The sequence below is a fragment of the Pecten maximus genome, chromosome 7 (assembly GCF_902652985.1).
Source record: "Pecten maximus chromosome 7, xPecMax1.1, whole genome shotgun sequence".
Taxonomy (NCBI): domain Eukaryota; kingdom Metazoa; phylum Mollusca; class Bivalvia; order Pectinida; family Pectinidae; genus Pecten; species Pecten maximus.
Genome location: NC_047021.1, coordinates 624,389 through 645,752, shown reverse-complemented (window position 1 = coordinate 645,752; position 21,364 = coordinate 624,389). Strand labels below are relative to the sequence as shown.

The following is a 21,364-nucleotide window of genomic DNA, read 5'->3' as shown; positions in this document are numbered from 1 at the left end:
TATTTATAATTATTTTATTTTTGTATTTACATTTAACTTCATCATTATATTTATCTAAATTTAACTCCATTTTTGCATTTATTTAAATTTAACTTTAATGATCTTTTATTCATTAACTCATTTTTCATATTCTGTTTGCAACATCATTGGCTTATGTTAAACATTAATGAGTAAATTATATAAAATATTTGGAATTATTGCTATCAAAATCAAATAAAACAGCTTAGTTATCGAGATTTACATTTGTGTTACTTCAGAATGAAAATGAACTTATGGTTATAAGCACCAAAAATAATCTGAAATGTACTGAAGAGACCCAGTTTTCGTTTTCGTTTTAAATGTCAGATTTACAGTAAATCTTTGTAAAATACAGGACCCCACACATTTTATGATTTTTATCAAATTTTATGTGATAAGAACAAATAATTAAGCCAAAATTTTCTCTTCAATCAAAATAAATAAAGTTTTAGGTAAATTTTGCGATGTTATCACATTAGGACAGATAGCATGACACACTTGATATATTACAAATCACAAGGGCTCCAAGGCACTTCACACTTTTCAGAAGTTAAGGGTCAATAGGTGTCAAGTTATCTACTATATCTCATTTACATCTCACTTCATCAATCACTTCCAAAATACATGGTTAATGTAATGTAGAAGCTGTTTAAGTACCCAGCACTTCTGGTGTTCCAATTCCACACATCTTCTCACCAGCCATTTACACTCCAGTATCAATCCAACAACATCCAAAACTATTCTATTTAAATAACTTTTGATGATAAATATTTATATTTATAAATATCTGTTGTTAATGAGCCCTCATCAATTCAATGTGTTTTAAACCAGAATACTCAGTAATGAATTAATCTATTACAAGATGACCAAACTTTCATGGATCTTAGGGAGCATGAACCATGATGGGTTTTGCAGTTTGACAGAATTTGTTTATCAGACCCAGTCCCGGTATGATGATAGATATAGCGATTACGTTACACACTTTTCATTTGACATCAGCATTTTCCAAACTCATATTACTCCTGAAATTTTTTCTGTGTAGATATCAATTAATCACTTTTAAAATTGACACACTGATCAGTAATCCTTGACAAGAAGCCCAAAGACCCTGTATCTCTCACCAGCTTCTAATGCAACTTTGAGTTGATCCAGGTCACTTCTGCAGATGCTAAGCTAACCACCTCATTCAAATACCTGATAAAAAGCTAGGTTTATTAAACAAAAACCGTAGACTTCCATGTACACATGTACAACTGGCCCAACATCAGGTCTCTGGGTTTCTTGATTGTTGAGAAGTCATTCTTTAAAGGTTATACAACATTTGACCCATATGATCATGAAAATAGGACAAGGTCAGTATATCGAACAAACTTTGCAGCCTTCATCCACTCATACTACAAGCCCAATACTAGATTTCTGGGCCGTTTAGTTATTATGATATTAGTTATTATGACATTAGTTATTATGACATTAGTTATTGTGATATAAGTTATTATGATATTAGTTAGTGTGATATTAGTTATTATGATATTAGTTAGTGTGATATTAGTTATTATTATATTAGTTATTATGATATTAGTTATTATTATATTAGTTATTATTATATTAGTTATTATGATATTAGTTATTGTGACATTAGTTATTATGACATTAGTTATTGCGACATTAGTTATTGCGACATTAGTTATTGCGACATTAGTTATTGTGATATTAGTTATTATATTAGTTATTATATTAGTTATTATGATATTAGTTATTATATTAGTTATTATGATATTAGTTATTATGATATTAGTTATTGTGATATTAGTTATGATATTAGTTATCATGACATTAGTTATTATGACATTAGTTACTGTGATATTAGTTATTATATTAGTTATTATGATATTTGTTATTATGATATTAGTTATGATATTAGTTATTATGATATTAGTTATTGTGATATAAGTTATTGTGATATTAGTTATTGTGATATTAGTTATGATATTAGTTATTGTGATATTAGTTATTGTGATATTAGTTATTATGATATTAGTTATTGTGATATTAGTTATTGTGATATTAGTTGTGATATTAGTTATTGTGATATTAGTTATGACATTAGTTATTATGACATTAGTTATTGCGACATTAGTTATTATGACATTAGTTATTGTGATATTAGTTATTATATTAGTTATTATATTAGTTATATTAGTTATTGTGATATTAGTTATTATGATATTAGTTATTATGATATTAGTTATTATGATATTAGTTATTATGACATTAGTTATTATGATTTAGTTATGTGTAAAGGTATGATAGGTTAGTTTTATGCATATAGTTATTATGATATTAGTTATTATGATATTAGTATTATGTATTAGTTATGTAATGATATAGGTTAGTTATGATATTAGTTATTATGATATTAGTTATTATGATATTAGTTATTATGATATTAGTTATTATGATATTAGTTATTGTGATATTAGTTATTATGATATTAGTTATTGTGATATTAGTTATTATGATATTAGTTATTATGATATTAGTTATTGTGATATTAGTTATTGTGATATTAGTTATTATGATATTAGTTATTGTGATATTAGTTATTGTGATATAAGTTATTGTGATATTAGTTATTGTGATATTAGTTATTGTGATATTAGTTATTGTGATATTAGTTATTATGATATTAGTTATTGTGATATTAGTTATTGTGATATTAGTTGTGATATTAGTTATTGTGATATTAGTTATTATGACATTAGTTATTATGATATTAGTTATTGTGATATTAGTTATTGTGATATTAGTTATTATGACATTAGTTATTATGACATTAGTTATTGTGATATTAGTTATTGTGATATAAGTTATTGTGATATTAGTTATTGTGATATTAGTTATTGTGATATAAGTTATTGTGATATTAGTTATTGTGATATTAGTTATTGTGATATTAGTTATTATGACATTAGTTATTATGATATTAGTTATTATGATAAAGTTGTTCAAAGATTGAACTTAAACGTGGATAGATTACAGATAAAGTTCATTTCTTGTCACAAACTTTGAGGGGCTCCACCATAGGAATCGACCACTAAAATGTTACTATTCTAGGCCTTTCGGTTTTATGAGTAGTTGTTTGAATGTTTTAGCAAATTTGACTGCAACTGTCATTATGGCTCAAGGTCATTTATTTTCACAAACTTGGTAGGTCTCCATCTCATTAAGCAGCCAAATGAGCCAGATATCATGATATCATCACACTAGGATTTTTTTAAACAAAAAGAAGTAGTTTAAAGGTCTTAAAAATTTGACCCTTTTGACTTTAGATATAAGTCAATGTTATTTTTCTTCACAAAATTTGTCAGACTTCATCCTATATCAATCTTATCAGCCAAATATCATGTTTCTAGGATTGTTGGTTAACCAGAGGAATTCATTAAATGTTCTTACAACTTGTGACCCCTGTGACCTTGAAACCAAAATAGATTTTTTTTCAAACAACCTTTAGTGGTGCTCTATCCCAGAAACCTAACGGCCTAATATCATGATTATCAGATTCGTGGTTCATGAGAAGAAGTTGTTTAATGTTTAAGTTGACAGATGGACAAGACACCGTGCATAAGTTCATTTCGCCCTTTGTCGAGCTGATGAATAATTAAAAAGAAATTCAAAAGAATCATTTCAGAACAATAATAAGATGTCCACTGGGCCTGTATTGTTCATGATCAAAGGCCATATGAATAACCTCTGTGAACTAACATCAAATTCAATAAGAGATCTTGGCTCGTATCATTGTATGATCTTTATTGGTTTTAGGTAAGTTGGATCTTTCTTGTACTGACCTAGTTCATCATCTACTTTATTGTCATGTCTGTAGTGAAGAGTTTGAAATATACACCTGACATTGAAAGTGGGTCAAGGTCATTCATCTGAACAAACTTGAGGCCTTCATCCTATAATGCTACTGGCTCAATATTATGACCCTCAGTTTCAGATTACTGAGAAGTCATCTAATGATCTTAACACATTTTATTTGTTACCTTGAAAGTATTCAAGGTCATTCATCTGAACAAGTTAAAAGCCCTGGTCCTCTTGATAAATGGGAAGTGTCAAATTTATATCACTCAATTTCAAGGTAATTTATTTGAAAACGTTTTGAAATCCCTTCATCCCAGTAAACTACAGCACAAATATGACCCAAGGCCTCTTGGTTATAATATTAATCATGCTCTTCCTCTATATAGTCACAGCTTATCTAGTTTCCCCACATGCAGCCAAAACTAATCCTCTTATTCCACTTTCCAGCCACTAAACTAGAATTTCCATTAATCAGCCAGTTTTCTAAGTAAACTAGCTGTCTCAAAACCCTTTTCTAAGACAAAGAAATACAAACGATTAACACACTAACAATTAGATATCTCTGTATGTAGCTTTACGGAGACAAAGAAATACAAACGATTAACACACTAACAATTAGATATCTCTGTATGTAGCTTTACGGAGACAAAGAAATACAAACGATTAACACACTGAACAATTAGATTTCTCTGTATGAGCTTTACGGAGACAAAGAAATACAAACAATTAACACACTAACAATTACATTTCTCTGTATGTAGCTTTACGGAGACAAAGAAATACAAACGATTAACACACTAACAATTAGATTTCTCTGTATGTAGCTTTACGGAGACAAAGAAATACAAACGATTAACACACTAACAATTAGATATCTCTGTATGTAGCTTTACGGAGACAAAGAAACACAAACGATTAACACACTGACAATTAGATATCTCTGTATGTAGCTTTACGGAGACAAAGAAATACAAACGATTAACACACTAACAATTACATTTCCCTGTATGTAGCTTTACGGAGACAAATAAATACAAACGATTAACACACTGACAATTAGATATCTCTGTATGTAGCTTTACGGAGACAAATAAATACAAACGATTAACAAACTAACAATTACATTTCTCTGTATGTAGCTTTACGGAGACAAAGAAATACAAACAATTAACACACTGAACAATTACATCAGTTAATTTATTTTCATAACATTGCATACAATTGTGGTTTAGAAATATAGAATTTCAATGTAGAATGGACAATTTTCCTGGACATTGTTTTTTTCTCAATTCATATGATAATGTTATTGTCTATTGTGATCCTTGTCACCAGGGTAGATGTCTTCAGAATAAAGGTTTTATTTGAATTTTCAGTGAAATCTAGTCTCTCATTAATCAAATACTTTGCAGTCTTTTACAAGAGTATTGAGGTAAGCTGACTTTTGTAATTTATAAACCTTCAGAGAATCGAAGGTAAATATACCGCACACATTAGGTTTCTAAAGAAACATCAATAACTAGAACTGTCGCCAGGATGGCTGACTAATACCCCCGCAATCTGCACGAGTCAATGGTGAATTGGAACTGTTAATTAGAGGCTAACTAAGATAACCCAGTAATAAAGTGACCAGTTGCCATAGCAACCATAATTTTGAAAAAAAAATGGTCCTCTACATTTGTGTGAAGTTTCATTGAAATTGGCCATTTAGTTTAGGAGGAGTTGTCCGGACAAACTTAAAGTTATGGTTCTTATCGGAAAACCTGTTTATAGTGACCAGTTGCCATAGCAACCATAATTTTGAGAAAAATAAAGTGGCATGCACATCTACACATGATCATTAATATTTGTGTGCAGTTTCATCAGAATTGGCCCATCGGTTTAGGAGGAGTTGTCCGGACAAAATGGGTCTACAGACGGACGGACGGACGGACGGACGGACAACCTTATTCCAGTATACCCCCCTAACTTCGTTGCGGGGGTATAATAAGTTTAAACTGTCAAAATCCATGATGGCAGTATTTTAGTCATTTTGTTTTCCTGATCAGCCTCAACATACCAAGGGGACAGTCTACACACCAAGGGGACAGTCTATACACCAAGGGGACAGTCTACACACCAAGGGGACAGTCTACACACCACGGGGACAGTCTACACACCAAGGGGACAGTCTATACACCAAGGGGACAGTCTACACACCAAGGGGACAGTCTTCACACCAAGGGGACAGTCTACACACCAAGGGGACAGTCTACACACCAAGGAGACAGTCTACACACCAAGGGGACAGTCTACACACCAAGGAGACAGTCTACACACCAAGGGGACAGTCTACACACCAAGGGGACAGTCTACACACCAAGGGGACAGTCTACACACCAAGGGGACAGTCTACACACCAAGGGGACAGTCTACACACCAAGGGGACAGTCTACACACCAAGGGGACAGTCTACACACCAAGGGGACAGTCTATACACCAAGGGGACAGTCTACACACCAAAGGGACAGTCCACACACCAAGGGGACAGTCTATACACCAAGGGGACAGTCTACACACCAAGGGGACAGTCTATACACCAAGGGGACAGTCTACACACCAAGGGGACAGTCTATTGTGATCCTTGTCACCAGGGTAGATGTCTTCAGAATAAAGGTTTTATTTGAATTTTCAGTGAAATCTAGTCTCTCATTAATCAAATACTTTGCAGTCTTTTACAAGGGTATTGAGGTAAGCTGACTTTTATAATTTATAAACCTTCAGAGAATCCCTTAGCAGATCCTTTTGTTTTTGGGAACATACAATATGATGTATGTCCAGTTGTATCACAACAGTATTTGTCACTTATGGTGTAATAAAACTGGCCAAGTTTTTAACACAGCATCAAAAAGATTCTCTGTATAATTCTCTCACATGTGGTCTCCTGATATCATCATTGGCATTTATTCCATCATTAGTTGATAGGTGAGTTCTGTGGTATATCTTTATATTAATTCCATCATTAGTTGGTAGGTGAGTTCTGTGGTATATCTTTGTGTTAATTCCATCATTAGTTGATAGGTGAGTTCTGTGGTATGTCTCTGTGTTAATTCCATCATTAGTTGATAGGTGAGTTCTGTGGTATGTCTCTGTGTTAATTCCATCATTAGTTGATACACGAGTTCTGTGGTATATCTTTGTGTTAATTCCATCATTAGTTGATAGGTGAGTTCTGTGGTATATCTTTATATTAATTCCATCATTAGTTGGTAGGTGAGTTCTGTGGTATATCTTTGTGTTAATTCCATCATTAGTTGATAGGTGAGTTCTGTGGTATATCTTTATATTAATTCCATCATTAGTTGGTAGGTGAGTTCTGTGGTATATCTTTGTGTTAATTCCATCATTAGTTGATAGGTGAGTTCTGTGGTATATCTTTATATTAATTCCATCATTAGTTGGTAGGTGAGTTCTGTGGTATATCTCTGTGTTAATTCCATCATTAGTTGATAGGTGAGTTCTGTGGTATATCTTTGTGTTAATTCCATCATTCGTTGATACGCGAGTTCTGTGGTATATCTTTATGTTAATTCCATCATTCGTTGATAGGTGAGTTCTGTGGTATATATTAATTCCATCATTCGTTGATACGCGAGTTCTGTGGTAGCCAGATTATTACCACCTGGAGTTGAGACGTAGTATTGGTGCCACAAACTCTACACAAAGTCGTATAGATATCTCAGGACATCAAACCCCACAGTTCTGTAAAAAAACAAAACCTATGATTTATTGATATCAGCACAGAAATTGTAGAGGCCAAATGGACCTCTTGTCTAATGACAAACCTAGTTAAAATCAACTGCCCATGACCTCAATTACTTCATCAGAACATCTGAGGATACTGCTACCAGGGTCAGATTACCTCCTTGTAAAACGTGTTGGTTATTGTAACAAAGGGTCCAATGGACCTGTATCCCTTCTATTAACAACTGTGATATTGATATAGGTCATTTAATTAAGAGAAAGGTAACACAGATAACTTGGTACAGTGGTAACTAGGTAACACAGATAACTAGGGACAGTTGTTACTAGGTAACACAGATAACTAGGTACAGTGGTTACTAGGTAACACAGATAACTTGGTTACAGTTGTTACTAGGTAACACAGGTAACTTGGTTACAATTGTTACTAGGTAACACAGATAACTTGGTCATAGTTGTTACTAGGTAACACATAATTTGGTTACAGTTGTTACTAGGTAACACATACAAGAGGCCCAATGGGCCTGTATCGCTCACCTGGCTCTACAGCAAATTTGCAGTTGATTGAGGTCATTTCTACAGATACTATGCTGATAACCACTTTATTCAAATATCAGAGTAAGCTATGTCTATTCATGTCAATATCGTTTCTAGTCCTTCATTCCAGCATACTATTGGCCTAAGATCGGGTCTTGGTGACTCTTGGCTCTAAGCATGCTACAGACAGGCCCAATATCAAGTCCCTGGGCCTCTTCGTTATTGAGAAGTCGTTTGAATATTATAACCTATTTGACCCATGTGACCTTGAATGAAGGTCAAGGTCATTCATTTGAACAAACTTGGTAGCCCTTCACCTCAGCATGCTACAGGCCCAATATCAAGTCCCTGGGCCTCTTGGTAATTGAAAAGAAGTAATTTGAAGATTAAAGCATATTTGACCCATGTGACCTTGAATGAAGGTCAAGGTCATTTATTTGAACAAACTGGGTAGCCCTTCACACCAGCATGATACAGGCCCAATATCAAGTCCCTGGGCCTCTTGGTTATTGAGAAGAAGTTGTTTGAAGATTATAGCCTATTTGACCCATGTGACCTTGAATGAAGGTCAATGTCATTTATTTGAACAAACTTGGTAGCCCTTCACCCCAGCATGCTACAGGCCCAATATGAAGTCCCTGGGCCTCTTGGTTATTGAGAAGAAGTTGCTTAAATGAAAAAGTTGACGCCAGACGGCCGGCCAGCCGGCCGGTCGACAGACGCCGCACCAAGGCATAAGCTCACTTACCCTTCGGGCGAGAGCTAATACCTAGGTACAGTGGTTACTAGGTAACACAAGTAACATGGTTACAGTTGTTACTAGGTTACACAGGTAACTTGGTACAGTGGTAACTAGGTAACACAGGTAACTTGGTTACAGTTGTTACTATGTAACAAAGATAAATAGGTACAGTGGTTACTAGGTAACACAGATAGCTAGGTACAGTTGTTACTAGGTAACATAGACAACTAGGTACAATTGTTACTAGGTAACACATATAGCTTGGTACAGTGGTTATAAGGTAACACAGATAACTAGGTACAATTGTTACTAGGTAACAAAGACAATTAGATACAGCTGTTGCTAGGTAACACAGACAACTAGGTACTATTGTTACTAGGTAACACAGATAACTAGATACAGTTGTTACTAGGTAACACAGATAACTTGGTCCAGTGGTAACATAGTAACACATGTAACTTGGTTACAGTTGTTACTAGGTAACACATGTTACTTGGTTACAGTTGTTACTAGGTAACACATGTAACTTGGTACAGTTGTTACTAGGTAACACATATAACTTGGTTACAGTGGTTACAAGGTAACACATGAAATTTGATACAGTTGTTACTAGGTAACACAGATAACTACATACAGTTGTTACTAGGTAACATAGACAACTAGGTACAATTGTTACTAGGTAACACAGATAACTAGATACAGTTGTTACTAGGTAACAGACAACTAGGTACAATTGTTACTAGGTAACACATATAGCTTAGTACAGTGGTTGCAAGGTAACACAGATAATAAGATACAGTGGTTACTAGGTAACACAGACAACTAGGTACAATTGTTAATAGGTAACACAGATAACTAGATACAGTTGTTACTAGGTAGCACAGATAACTAGGTACAGTACTGTTGTTACTAGGTAACAGATAACAAGGTACAGTGGTAACTAGGTAACATAGATAACAAGGTACAGTGGTTACTAGGTAACACAGATAACTAGGTACACTTGTTACTAGGTAACATAGACAACTTGGTACAGTTGTTAGTTACTAGGTAACACAGATAACTTGGTACAGTGGTTACTAGGTAACACAGATAACTAGGTACAGTTGTTACTAGGTAACACAGATAACTAGGTACAGTTGTTACTAGGTAACACAGATAACTAGGTACAGTTGTTACTAGGTAACACAGATAACTAGGTACAGTGATTACTAGGTAACAGATAACTAGGTACAGTTGTTACTAGGTAACACAGGTAACTTGGTAAAGTGGTTACTAGGTAACTCAGATAACTTGGCAGAGTTGTTACTAGGTAACACAGATAACTAGGTACAGTTGTTACTAGGTAACACAGATAACTAGGTACAGTTGTTACTAGGTAACACAGATAACTAGGTACAGTTGTTACTAGGTAACACAGGTAACTTGGTAAAGTGGTTACTAGGTAACACAGATAACTAGGTACAGTGATTACTAGGTAACAGATAACTAGGTACAGTGGTTACTAGGTAACACAGGTAACTTGGTACAGTGGTTACTAGGTAACACAGATAACTAGGTACAGTTGTTACTAGGTAACACAGATAACTAGGTACAGTTGTTACTAGGTAACACATAACTAGGTACAGTGGTTACTAGGTAACACAGATAACTAGATACAGTTGTTACTAGGTAACACAGGTAACTTGGTACAGTGGTTACTAGGTAACACAGATAACTAGGTACAGTTGTTACTAGGTAACACATAACTAGGTACAGTTGTTGCTAGGTAACACAGATAACTAGGTACAGTTGTTACTAGGTAACACAGGTAACTTGGTACAGTGGTTACTAGGTAACACAGGTAACTTGGTACAGTGGTTACTAGGTAACACAGATAACTAGGTACAGTTGTTACTAGGTAACACAGGTAACTTGGTACAGTTGTTACTAGGTAACACAGATAACTAGGTACAGTTATTACTAGGTAACAGATGACTAGGTACAGTGGTTACTAGGTAACACAGGTAACTTGGTACAGTGGTTACTAGGTAACACAGATAACTAGGTACAGTTGTTACTAGGTAACAGATAACTAGGTACAGTGGTTACTAGGTAACACAGGTAACTTGGTACAGTGGTTACTAGGTAACACAGATAACTAGGTACAGTTGTTACTAGGTAACACAGATAACTAGGTAAAGTGGTTACTAGGTAACACAGATAACTTCGTACAGTTGTTACTAGGTAACACAGATAACTAGGTACAGTTGTTACTAGGTAACACAGATAACTAGGTACAGTTGTTACTAGGTAACACAGGTAACTTGGTAAAGTGGTTACTAGGTAACACAGATAACTAGGTACAGTGATTACTAGGTAACAGATAACTAGGTACAGTGGTTACTAGGTAACACAGGTAACTTGGTACAGTGGTTACTAGGTAACACAGATAACTAGGTACAGTTGTTACTAGGTAACACAGATAACTAGGTACAGTTGTTACTAGGTAACACATAACTAGGTACAGTGGTTACTAGGTAACACAGATAACTAGATACAGTTGTTACTAGGTAACACAGGTAACTTGGTACAGTGGTTACTAGGTAACACAGATAACTAGGTACAGTTGTTACTAGGTAACACATAACTAGGTACAGTTGTTGCTAGGTAACACAGATAACTAGGTACAGTTGTTACTAGGTAACACAGGTAACTTGGTACAGTGGTTACTAGGTAACACAGGTAACTTGGTACAGTGGTTACTAGGTAACACAGATAACTAGGTACAGTTGTTACTAGGTAACACAGGTAACTTGGTACAGTTGTTACTAGGTAACACAGATAACTAGGTACAGTTATTACTAGGTAACAGATGACTAGGTACAGTGGTTACTAGGTAACACAGGTAACTTGGTACAGTGGTTACTAGGTAACACAGATAACTAGGTACAGTTGTTACTAGGTAACATAACTAGGTACAGTGGTTACTAGGTAACACAGGTAACTTGGTACAGTGGTTACTAGGTAACACAGATAACTAGGTACAGTTGTTACTAGGTAACACAGATAACTAGGTAAAGTGGTTACTAGGTAACATAGATAACTAGGTACAGTGATTACTAGGTAACACAGATAACTAGGTAAAGTGGTTACTAGGTAACACAGATAACTTCGTACAGTTGTTACTAGGTAACACAGATAACTTGGTACAGTGGTTACTAGTTAACACAGATAACTTGGTACAGTGGTTACTAGGTAACATAGATAACTAGGTACAGTGATTACTAGGTAACAGATAACTAGGTACAGTGGTTACTAGGTAAGAGATAACTAGGTATAGTGGTTACTAGGTAACACAGATAACTAGGTACAGTTGTTACTAGGTAACACAGGTAACTTGGTACAGTGGTTACTAGGTAACACAGATAACTAGGTACAATTGTTACTAGGTAACACAGGTAACTTGGTACAGTGGTTACTAGGTAACACAGATAACTAGGTACAGTTGTTACTAGGAAACAGATAACTTGGTACAGTTGTTACTAGGTAACACAGATAACTAGGTACAGTTGTTACTAGGAAACACAGGTAACTTGGTACAGTGGTTACTAGGTAACACAGGTAACTTGGTACAGTTGTTACTAGGTAACACAGGTAACTTGGTACAGTTGTTACTAGGTAACACAGATAACTAGGTACAGTTGTTACTAGGAAACACAGGTAACTTGGTACAGTGGATACTAGGTAACACAGGTAACTTGGTACAGTTGTTACTAGGTAACACAGATAACTAGGTACAGTTGTTACTAGGAAACACAGGTAACTTGGTACAGTGGTTACTGGGTAACACAGGTAACTTGGTACAGTTGTTACTAGGTAACACAGGTAACACAGGTAACTTGGTACAGTTGTTACTAGGTAACACAGGTAACTTGGTACAGTGGTTACTAGGTAACACAGATAACTAGGTACAGTGGTTACTAGGTAACACAGATAACTAGGGACAGTTGTTACTAGGTAACACAGATAACTAGATACAGTTGTTACTAGGTAACACAGATAACTACGTACAGTGGTTACTAGGTAACACAGATAACTAGGTACAGTTGTTACTAGGTAAAACAGATAACTAGGTACAGTGGTTACTAGGTAACACAGATAACTAGGGACAGTTGTTACTAGGTAACACAGATAACAAGGTACAGTGGTAACAAGGTAACATAGATAACAAGGTACAGTGGTTACTAGGTAACACAGATAACTAGGTACAGTTGTTACTAGGTAACACAGATAACTAGGTACACTTATTACTAGGTAAAACAGATAACTAGGTACAGTGGTTACTAGGTAACACAGGTAACTTGGTACAGTGGTTACTAGGTAACACAGATAACTTGGTACAGTGGTAACTAGGTAACACAGATAACTTGGTACAGTTGTTACTAGGTAACACAGATAACTAGGTACACTTGTTACTAGGTAAAACAGATAACTAGGTACAGTTGTTACTAGGTAAAACAGATAACTAGGTACAGTGGTTACTAGGTAACACAGATAACTAGGTACACTTGTTACTAGGTAACAGATAACTAGGTACAGTGATTACTAGGTAACAGATAACTAGGTACAGTGGTTACTAGGTAACACAGATAACTAGGTACAGTTGTTACTAGGTAACACAGATAACTAGGTACAGTTGTTACTAGGTAACACAGATAACTAGGTACACTTGTTACTAGGTAACACAGGTAACTTGGTACAGTGGTTACTAGGTAACACAGATAACTAGGTACACTTGTTACTAGGTAACACAGGTAACTTGGTACAGTGGTTACTAGGTAACACAGATAACTAGGTACACTTGTTACTAGGTAACACAGATAACTAGGTAGTTGTTACTAGGTAACACAGGTAACTTGGTACAGTGGTTACTAGGTAACACAGGTAACTTGGTACAGTGGTTACTAGGTACATTGAGTGAAAGCTGTTAATTATTACAAGTAGAGCACTTATCCAAGGAAATTTGCAATTGTCGCCAAAAATTAGGAGAATTAATGATCTAAAACACTTCCTTCCCTGCTAATCCTTAAAGAAATAGGTCAAGTTAGTCGTCCAAGAGAGTTTTGTACAACCCCAAGTGTAAGGTAATTACAACCCACTAGTGGTAGGGACGTAATCAGCCAATCTCAGCAATGGAAAGTTATTTTACTACAAATCCAGTGTCAACAGGGAGTCAATGCTCTGAGGGCTTTACACTTGGATGTAGAGCCTCAGTATGTAGGTAAAACATTGGGGGGGGGGGGCTTGTTGTCCGAGAGAATATGTTAATGTGATTACTGACCTTGACACTGATTTAATGAACTCCAAGGACACCAGACATTTGTATTTGGGCGTGTCTATTTGGTCATCTCCAGCCACTTGTCCAAGCATGTTTAGACTGACCAAAGAGGAGATCTACAATCAAAAAATATACAACAACAGTGTTACAATGACCTAATCAGGCCAGGGATGGACTGTTTCTCCTACATGGTCACATTAGATTCCAGATCAAGGATCACTCACACAAGAGATCTCACAGATATCTCGGCTCCTATCATCGCATCATTTTTATCTGGTCTATGCTTCCTTTACTTTTCTCTTTTCCTCTTAATTATTGTAAATGTTTAAATCAAACATGGCCATCTGTACAATACACACAACTAAGGATCAAGGAAAATATACCGCACACATTAGGTTTCTAAAGAAACATCAATAACTACAACTGTCGCCAGGATGCCTGACTAATACCCCCGCAATCTGCACGAGTCAATGGTGAATTGGAACTGTTAATTAGAGGCTAACTAAGATAACCCAGTAATAAAGTGACCAGTTGCCATAGCAACCATAATTTTGAAAAAAAATGGTCCTCTATATTTGTGTGAAGTTTCATTGAAATTGGCCATTTAGTTTAGGAGGAGTTGTCCGGACAAACTTAAAGTTATGGTTCTTATCGGAAAACCTGTTTATAGTGACCAGTTGCCATAGCAACCATAATTTTGAGAAAAATAAAGTGGCATGCACATCTACACATGATCATTAATATTTGTGTGCAGTTTCATCAGAATTGGTCCATCGGTTTAGGAGGAGTTGTCCGGACAAAATGCGTCTACAGACAGGCAGACGGACGGACGGACGGACGGACAGACAACCTTATTCCAGTATACCCCCCTAACTTCGTTGCGGGGGTATAATAAGTTTAAACTGTCAAAATCCATGATGGCAGTATTTTAGTCATTTTGTTTTCCTGATCAGCCTCAACATACCAAGGGGACAGTCTACACACCAAGGGGACAGTCTATACACCAAGGGGACAGTCTACACACCACCGGGACAGTCTACACACCAAGGGGACAGTCTACACACCAAGGGGACAGTCTACACACCAAGGGGACAGTCTACACACCAAGGGGACAGTCTATACACCAAGCGGACAGTCTACACACCAAGGGGACAGTCTATACACCAAGGGGACAGTCTACACACCAAGGGGACAGTCTACACACCAACGGGACAGTCTACACACCAAGGGGACAGTCTACACACCAACGGGACAGTCTACACACCAAGGGGACAGTCTACACACCAAGGGGACAGTCTACACACCAAGGGGACAGTCTACACACCAAGGGGACAGTCTACACACCAAGGGGACAGTCTACACACCAAGGGGACAGTCTACACACCAAGGGGACAGTCTATACACCAAGGAGACAGCAACCATGGGGCAAGCCTACATATAAAGAGGCAGCCTATATTTCAGGCTTGAGAAATATTCTTCAAGTACTTCTCAAGCGTGGTGATACCAACGATTGTTTACGGATAGATGAAAAATAACAAACCAACAAACGAAGGACTGACCATGGACAAGTGGATGGTGCATGGCTAATAAATGAAAGTGTCCTCTTCTGGTATTTTAATGGTACCATACATATAATGTATAACATGCAACTATCGAGTCTGTTTATCAAGTTGTACCCACCTGTACAAATATATTAGCTGTAGGGGACACTTTTCCCTCAACTCTCGAATCTGTTTATCAAGTTGTACCTACCTGTACAAATATATTAGCTGTAGGGGACACTTTTCCCTCCACAACTCTCGAGTCTGTTTATCAAGTTGTACCCACCTGTACAAATATATTAGCTGTAGGGGACACTTTTCCCTCCACTATCGAGTCTGTTTATCAAGTTGTACCCACCTGTACAAATATATTAGCTGTAGGGGACACTATACTTTTCCCTCCACTATCGAGTCTGTTTATCAAGTTGTACCCACCTGTACAAATATATTAGCTGTAGGGGACACTTTTCCCTCCACTATCGAGTCTGTTTATCAAGTTGTACCCACCTGTACAAATATATTAGCTGTAGGGGACACTTTTCCCTCCACAACTCTCGAGTCTGTTTATCAAGTTGTACCTACCTGTACAAATATATTAGCTGTAGGGGACACTTTTCCCTCCACAACTCTCGAGTCTGTTTATCAAGTTGTACCCACCTGTACAAATATATTAGCTGTAGGGGACACTTTTCCCTCCACTATCGAGTCTGTTTATCAAGTTGTACCTACCTGTACAAATATATTAGCAGTAGGGGACACTTTTCCCTCCACTATCGAGTCTGTTTATCAAGTTGTACCTACCTGTACAAATATATTAGCTGTAGGGGACACTTTTCCCTCCACTATCGAGAAGAAAATGGCCATCAGCCTGTCTATAGGGAACTGTTTCGGACCCAGCATGTGGTTACTAGTCTGAAACAAATGATAATGAAACTGTCTGAAATCTTTCGTAATTACCTCCCTTAGGAAATGTTAGTTAGAGTAAGGTAAACAAGTGCAATCAATGATTGCGAAAGCTCACCGGCGGCAGCAATCACACTATGCATTCATTTTTTATGTATGTATAAGCATGTCATTTTGAAATTGTATGTCACATAATATCGCTCCTAGACCTCTAATGGATGTATAAACCAAATAAGGATGTGGACTTACAAGCTTTCCAAAACTAACACCCAAAATCTTTAAATTAAGTCCATTAAATGGTAAAATGCCAAAAAAATCACAATTTTTTTCGGCATGATTTTGCCATAACATCACTCCTGGACATCTAATGAATGTATAAACCAAATTAAAAGGGTGTTAGGTGCATACTTTTGGACTTACCCCCAAAACTTTGAAGTGGATTTTGGTGCTACAAAACTTTGAAGTGGATTTTGGTGTTAAAAAAGTTAAGTTCACAAAATGGTAAAATGCGAAAAAATCACAAAATTTTTCTGCATGATTTTGCCATAACATCACTCCTAGACTTCTAATGAATGTATAAAGCAAATTAGATGGGTGTGAGGTGTATATTTTGGACTTAGAAGCTTTCCAAAAACTGATCCCAAAAACTTTAAGTTTTGGGGTGGGACGCCGACGCGGATGCGGACACCGGGGTGACAGCATTAGCTCTTGGTTATTCGTAACCGGTGAGCTAAAAAAAAACAGTCCTAATAATCCATTGACTAAGGTCAAACTAGAACTGTCATCTGGGGGGCCAACTCATACCCCTACCCCCATTAGGTTATTTGTAGAATTATGAAAATAATTGCAGTCTTGTAACACAGGATCGAGGTCAATTAAGCTTTCCGAAACAGGGAGGTAAATACTACCTCTTATAGATTACACACATCTACAATGTATAAGGATTAGTCCTGGTAAGTATCCCATTGGGATTGATATGACAAGGACTCAGCAATGGGAAACCATCACAAAAGTCCCCCAAAACCAAACACCTCCATATTCCTGAAGATGTAAATGTGGTCTCTATGGCAACAAAACCGATGCAGTTGCATTTACAGTCTCTAAAACACCTATCAACCAATTTTCAAAGAAATTCAGAATTTTATGTGATACTAGTATTTGATTTAATACAGTTCCACTACATAGCCTTGTTTACCTGGTGATCAGTTCGTATATTGTTACTGGTATATTAACCTGGTAAACTTTTGAAATATGACAGAAGTGTTTTTCTGTAAGGTTTTTTTGCCTTTTTCCTGCCTTGCTTGAGGATCTTCCATTCTCTGTTAATAATAATATATTTATCTTTTTTGAAATTAAGTGAGATATATTACTTATATGTCTCCTCAGTTTATGCATGATTGACTAGTAATCATTTCTTATATTGTTTCTAATTAAGATAGGAAGTAGGTTTTTCAGTAAGAGTTATTGCCCTTTGTTATTTCTCTTGTCAAATTCCCTGGCAATATCAGTATTTATACAACAATAAAAATGAAAGACAGTACCGATAAACACAAGTACAGATTCAGGTATTACCTTATTAAATATAACCTAGTCCATTGTTATATCCTTGTGTACCTTCTCCCTCTTATTTAACTTGTCTTTCTCTGCGCTGATTCTATTCTACTTTTCCTTTAATTACTTAAATCTCTTTTCTTTCTTTCTTTCTTTCTTTCTTTCTTAAAAACAGTACATATCAGTTATTTAGCAGTTACACTATAGACCATTAATATTTAATCTTTAATATAGTGTTGAAATGTAGCTATAATGATAAGGAATGGAATGATTGTATGTTATGTATAGAAAAATTTAATTGTAAATAATAAGTAAACTTGGTTTTTAATTTTAAAAAATCAAAAAAAGGTTTCAAAGAAGTCAAACAATATATAATTCGCAACAAATCAGAATCTTCTATGTGATTACTTTGGCAGCCAATTCCAAACAGTAAAATTTGCAGTCCCCTAATATCTTTAACAAATTTTCATCAAAATAGGACAATATTTTAATTTCAATCAATCAGAAGCCTAAATGTGGTTACTATGGCAATGAAACCCATTTAGTTGAATTTGCAGTCCCGTAATACCCTTGTACACTTTAATTTGTTTTGGTGTTGCTGATATGGGTTAATTATTTAATACATGTCCCTCGACAACATTTTTATTTGTTTTGGTGTTGCCGATATGGGTTAATTATTTAATACATGTCCCTCAACAACACTTTTATTATCAAAGTATATCATACACATACTTAACTTTGACATATCATCGAAGTAATTGTACAACACTAATTTGTATAGCTGAAGAAGCAGGATTGGCTCTTAGTAAACTGCCAGGAATGGTCCTCTTAATGCTACTTCAAAATACCAACAATTTCCTCAAGTGGAAAACACAAATACCAAGTACCATGGAATCAGACACAGGTTTCCTACCAGGACCTAGACAAGTGTTTATGCTTAGACTTAATTAATTAAAATGATTTTTTTTTAAAAGGATCTATTTTAGTTTCATACAATAAATACCGAGATGAGGAATCATCTATAGTGATAAAGGATATCAAACGACAACCACTGCCCTGTCTATGTGGAAAGAAATAACAGTCACACATTGGACTGATATTTCTCACATCTAATGTTTTCATCAACAATTCAATATCTTACATTCATCATTGAAAAAGAAATCTATTTCAAACAGTGCTGCCAACTTATTAAATCTCAATAACAAGGATTAGTGACAGCTTTAATTTGTACGGTTGTTGTCATGGTACACGTGTTATATTATGGACGTTAGATTAGTGACAGCTTTAATTTGTACGGGTTGTTATGGTACACGTGTTATATAATGGACGTTAGATTAGTGACAGCTTTAATTTGTACGGGTTGTTGTTATGGTACACGTGTTATATAATGGACGTTAGATTAGTGACAGCTTTAATTTGTACAGGTTGTTGTTATGGTACACGTGTTATATAATGGACGTTAGATTAGTGACAGCTTTAATTTGTACGGGTTGTTATGGTACACGTGTTATATAATGGACGTTAGATTAGTGACAGCTTTAATTTGTATGGGTTGTTGTTATGGTACACGTGTTATATAATGGACGTTAGATTAGTGACAGCTTTAATTTGTATGGGTTGTTGTTATGGTACACGTGTTATATAATGGACGTTAGATTAGTGACAGCTTTAATTTGTACGGGTTGTTATGGTACACGTTATATAATGGACGTTAGATTAGTGACAGCTTTAATTTGTACGGGTTGTTGTTATGGTACACGTGTTATATAATGGACGTTAGATTAGTGACAGCTTTAATTTGTACGGGTTGTTGTTATGGTACACGTGTTATATAATGGACGTTAGATTAGTGACAGCTTTAATTTGTACGGGTTGTTATGGTACACGTGTTATATAATGGACGTTAGATTAGTGACAGCTTTAATTTGTACGGGTTGTTGTTATGGTACACGTGTTATATAATGGACGTTAGATTAGTGACAGCTTTAATTTGTACGGGTTGTTGTTATGGTACACGTGTTATATAATGGACGTTAGATTAGTGACAGCTTTAATTTGTACGGGTTGTTGTTATATAGTACACGTGTTATATAATGGACGTTAGATTAGTGACAACTTTAATTTGTACGGGTTGTTGTTATGGTACACGTGTTATATAATGGACGTTAGATTAGTGACAGCTTTAATTTGTACGGGTTGTTATGGTACACGTGTTATATAATGGACGTTAGATTAGTGACAGCTTTAATTTGTACGGGTTGTTGTTATGGTACACGTGTTATATAATGGACGTTAGATTAGTGACAACTTTAATTTGTACAGGTTGTTGTTATGGTACACGTGTTATATAATGGACGTTAGATTAGTGACAGCTTTAATTTGTACGGGTTGTTGTTATGGTACACGTGTTATATAATGGACGTTAGATTAGTGACAGCTTTAATTTGTACGGGTTGTTGTTATGGTACACGTGTTATATAATGGACGTTAGATTAGTGACAGCTTTAATTTGTACGGGTTGTTGTTATGGTACACGTGTTATATAATGGACGTTAGATTAGTGACAGCTTTAATTTGTACGGGTTGTTGTTATGGTACACGTGTTATATAATGGACGTTAGATTAGTGACAACTTTAATTTGTACGGGTTGTTGTCATGGTACACATGTTATATAATAGACGTTAGATTAGTGACAGCTTTAATTTGTACGGGTTGTTGTCATGGTACACGTGTTATATAATGGACGTTAGATTAGTGACAGCTTTAATTTGTACGGGTTGTTGTTATGGTACACGTGTTATATAATGGACGTTAGATTAGTGACAGCTTTAATTTGTACGGGTTGTTATGGTACACGTGTTATATAATGGACGTTAGATTAGTGACAACTTTAATTTGTACGGGTTGTTGTTATGGTACACGTGTTATATAATGGACGTTAGATTAGTGACAGCTTTAATTTGTACGGGTTGTTGTTATGGTACACGTGTTATATAACAGACGTTAGATTAGTGACAGCTTTAATTTGTACGGGTTGTTGTTATGGTACACGTGTTATATAATGGACGTTAGATTAGTGACAGCTTTAATTTGTACAGGTTGTTGTTATGGTACACGTGTTATATAATGGACGTTAGATTAGTGACAGCTTTAAT

General features: G+C 35.6%; 1 protein-coding gene across 1 annotated transcript in view; it reads right to left on the bottom strand.

Annotated features, from left to right (window-relative positions):
- Positions 1-7,345: 7,345 nt before the first annotated feature.
- Positions 7,346-21,364, bottom strand: part of LOC117331273 (origin recognition complex subunit 5-like) — a 52,148-nt gene continuing 38,129 nt past the window's right edge. The window contains exons 13-15 of the mRNA XM_033889879.1: positions 16,556-16,666; positions 14,217-14,329; positions 7,346-7,617 (exon numbers count right to left, since the gene is read on the bottom strand). Of these exons, the coding sequence (XP_033745770.1) occupies positions 7,572-7,617; positions 14,217-14,329; positions 16,556-16,666 (270 nt within the window). The 3' untranslated portion in view covers positions 7,346-7,571. The remainder of the gene's footprint in view (positions 7,618-14,216; positions 14,330-16,555; positions 16,667-21,364) is intronic.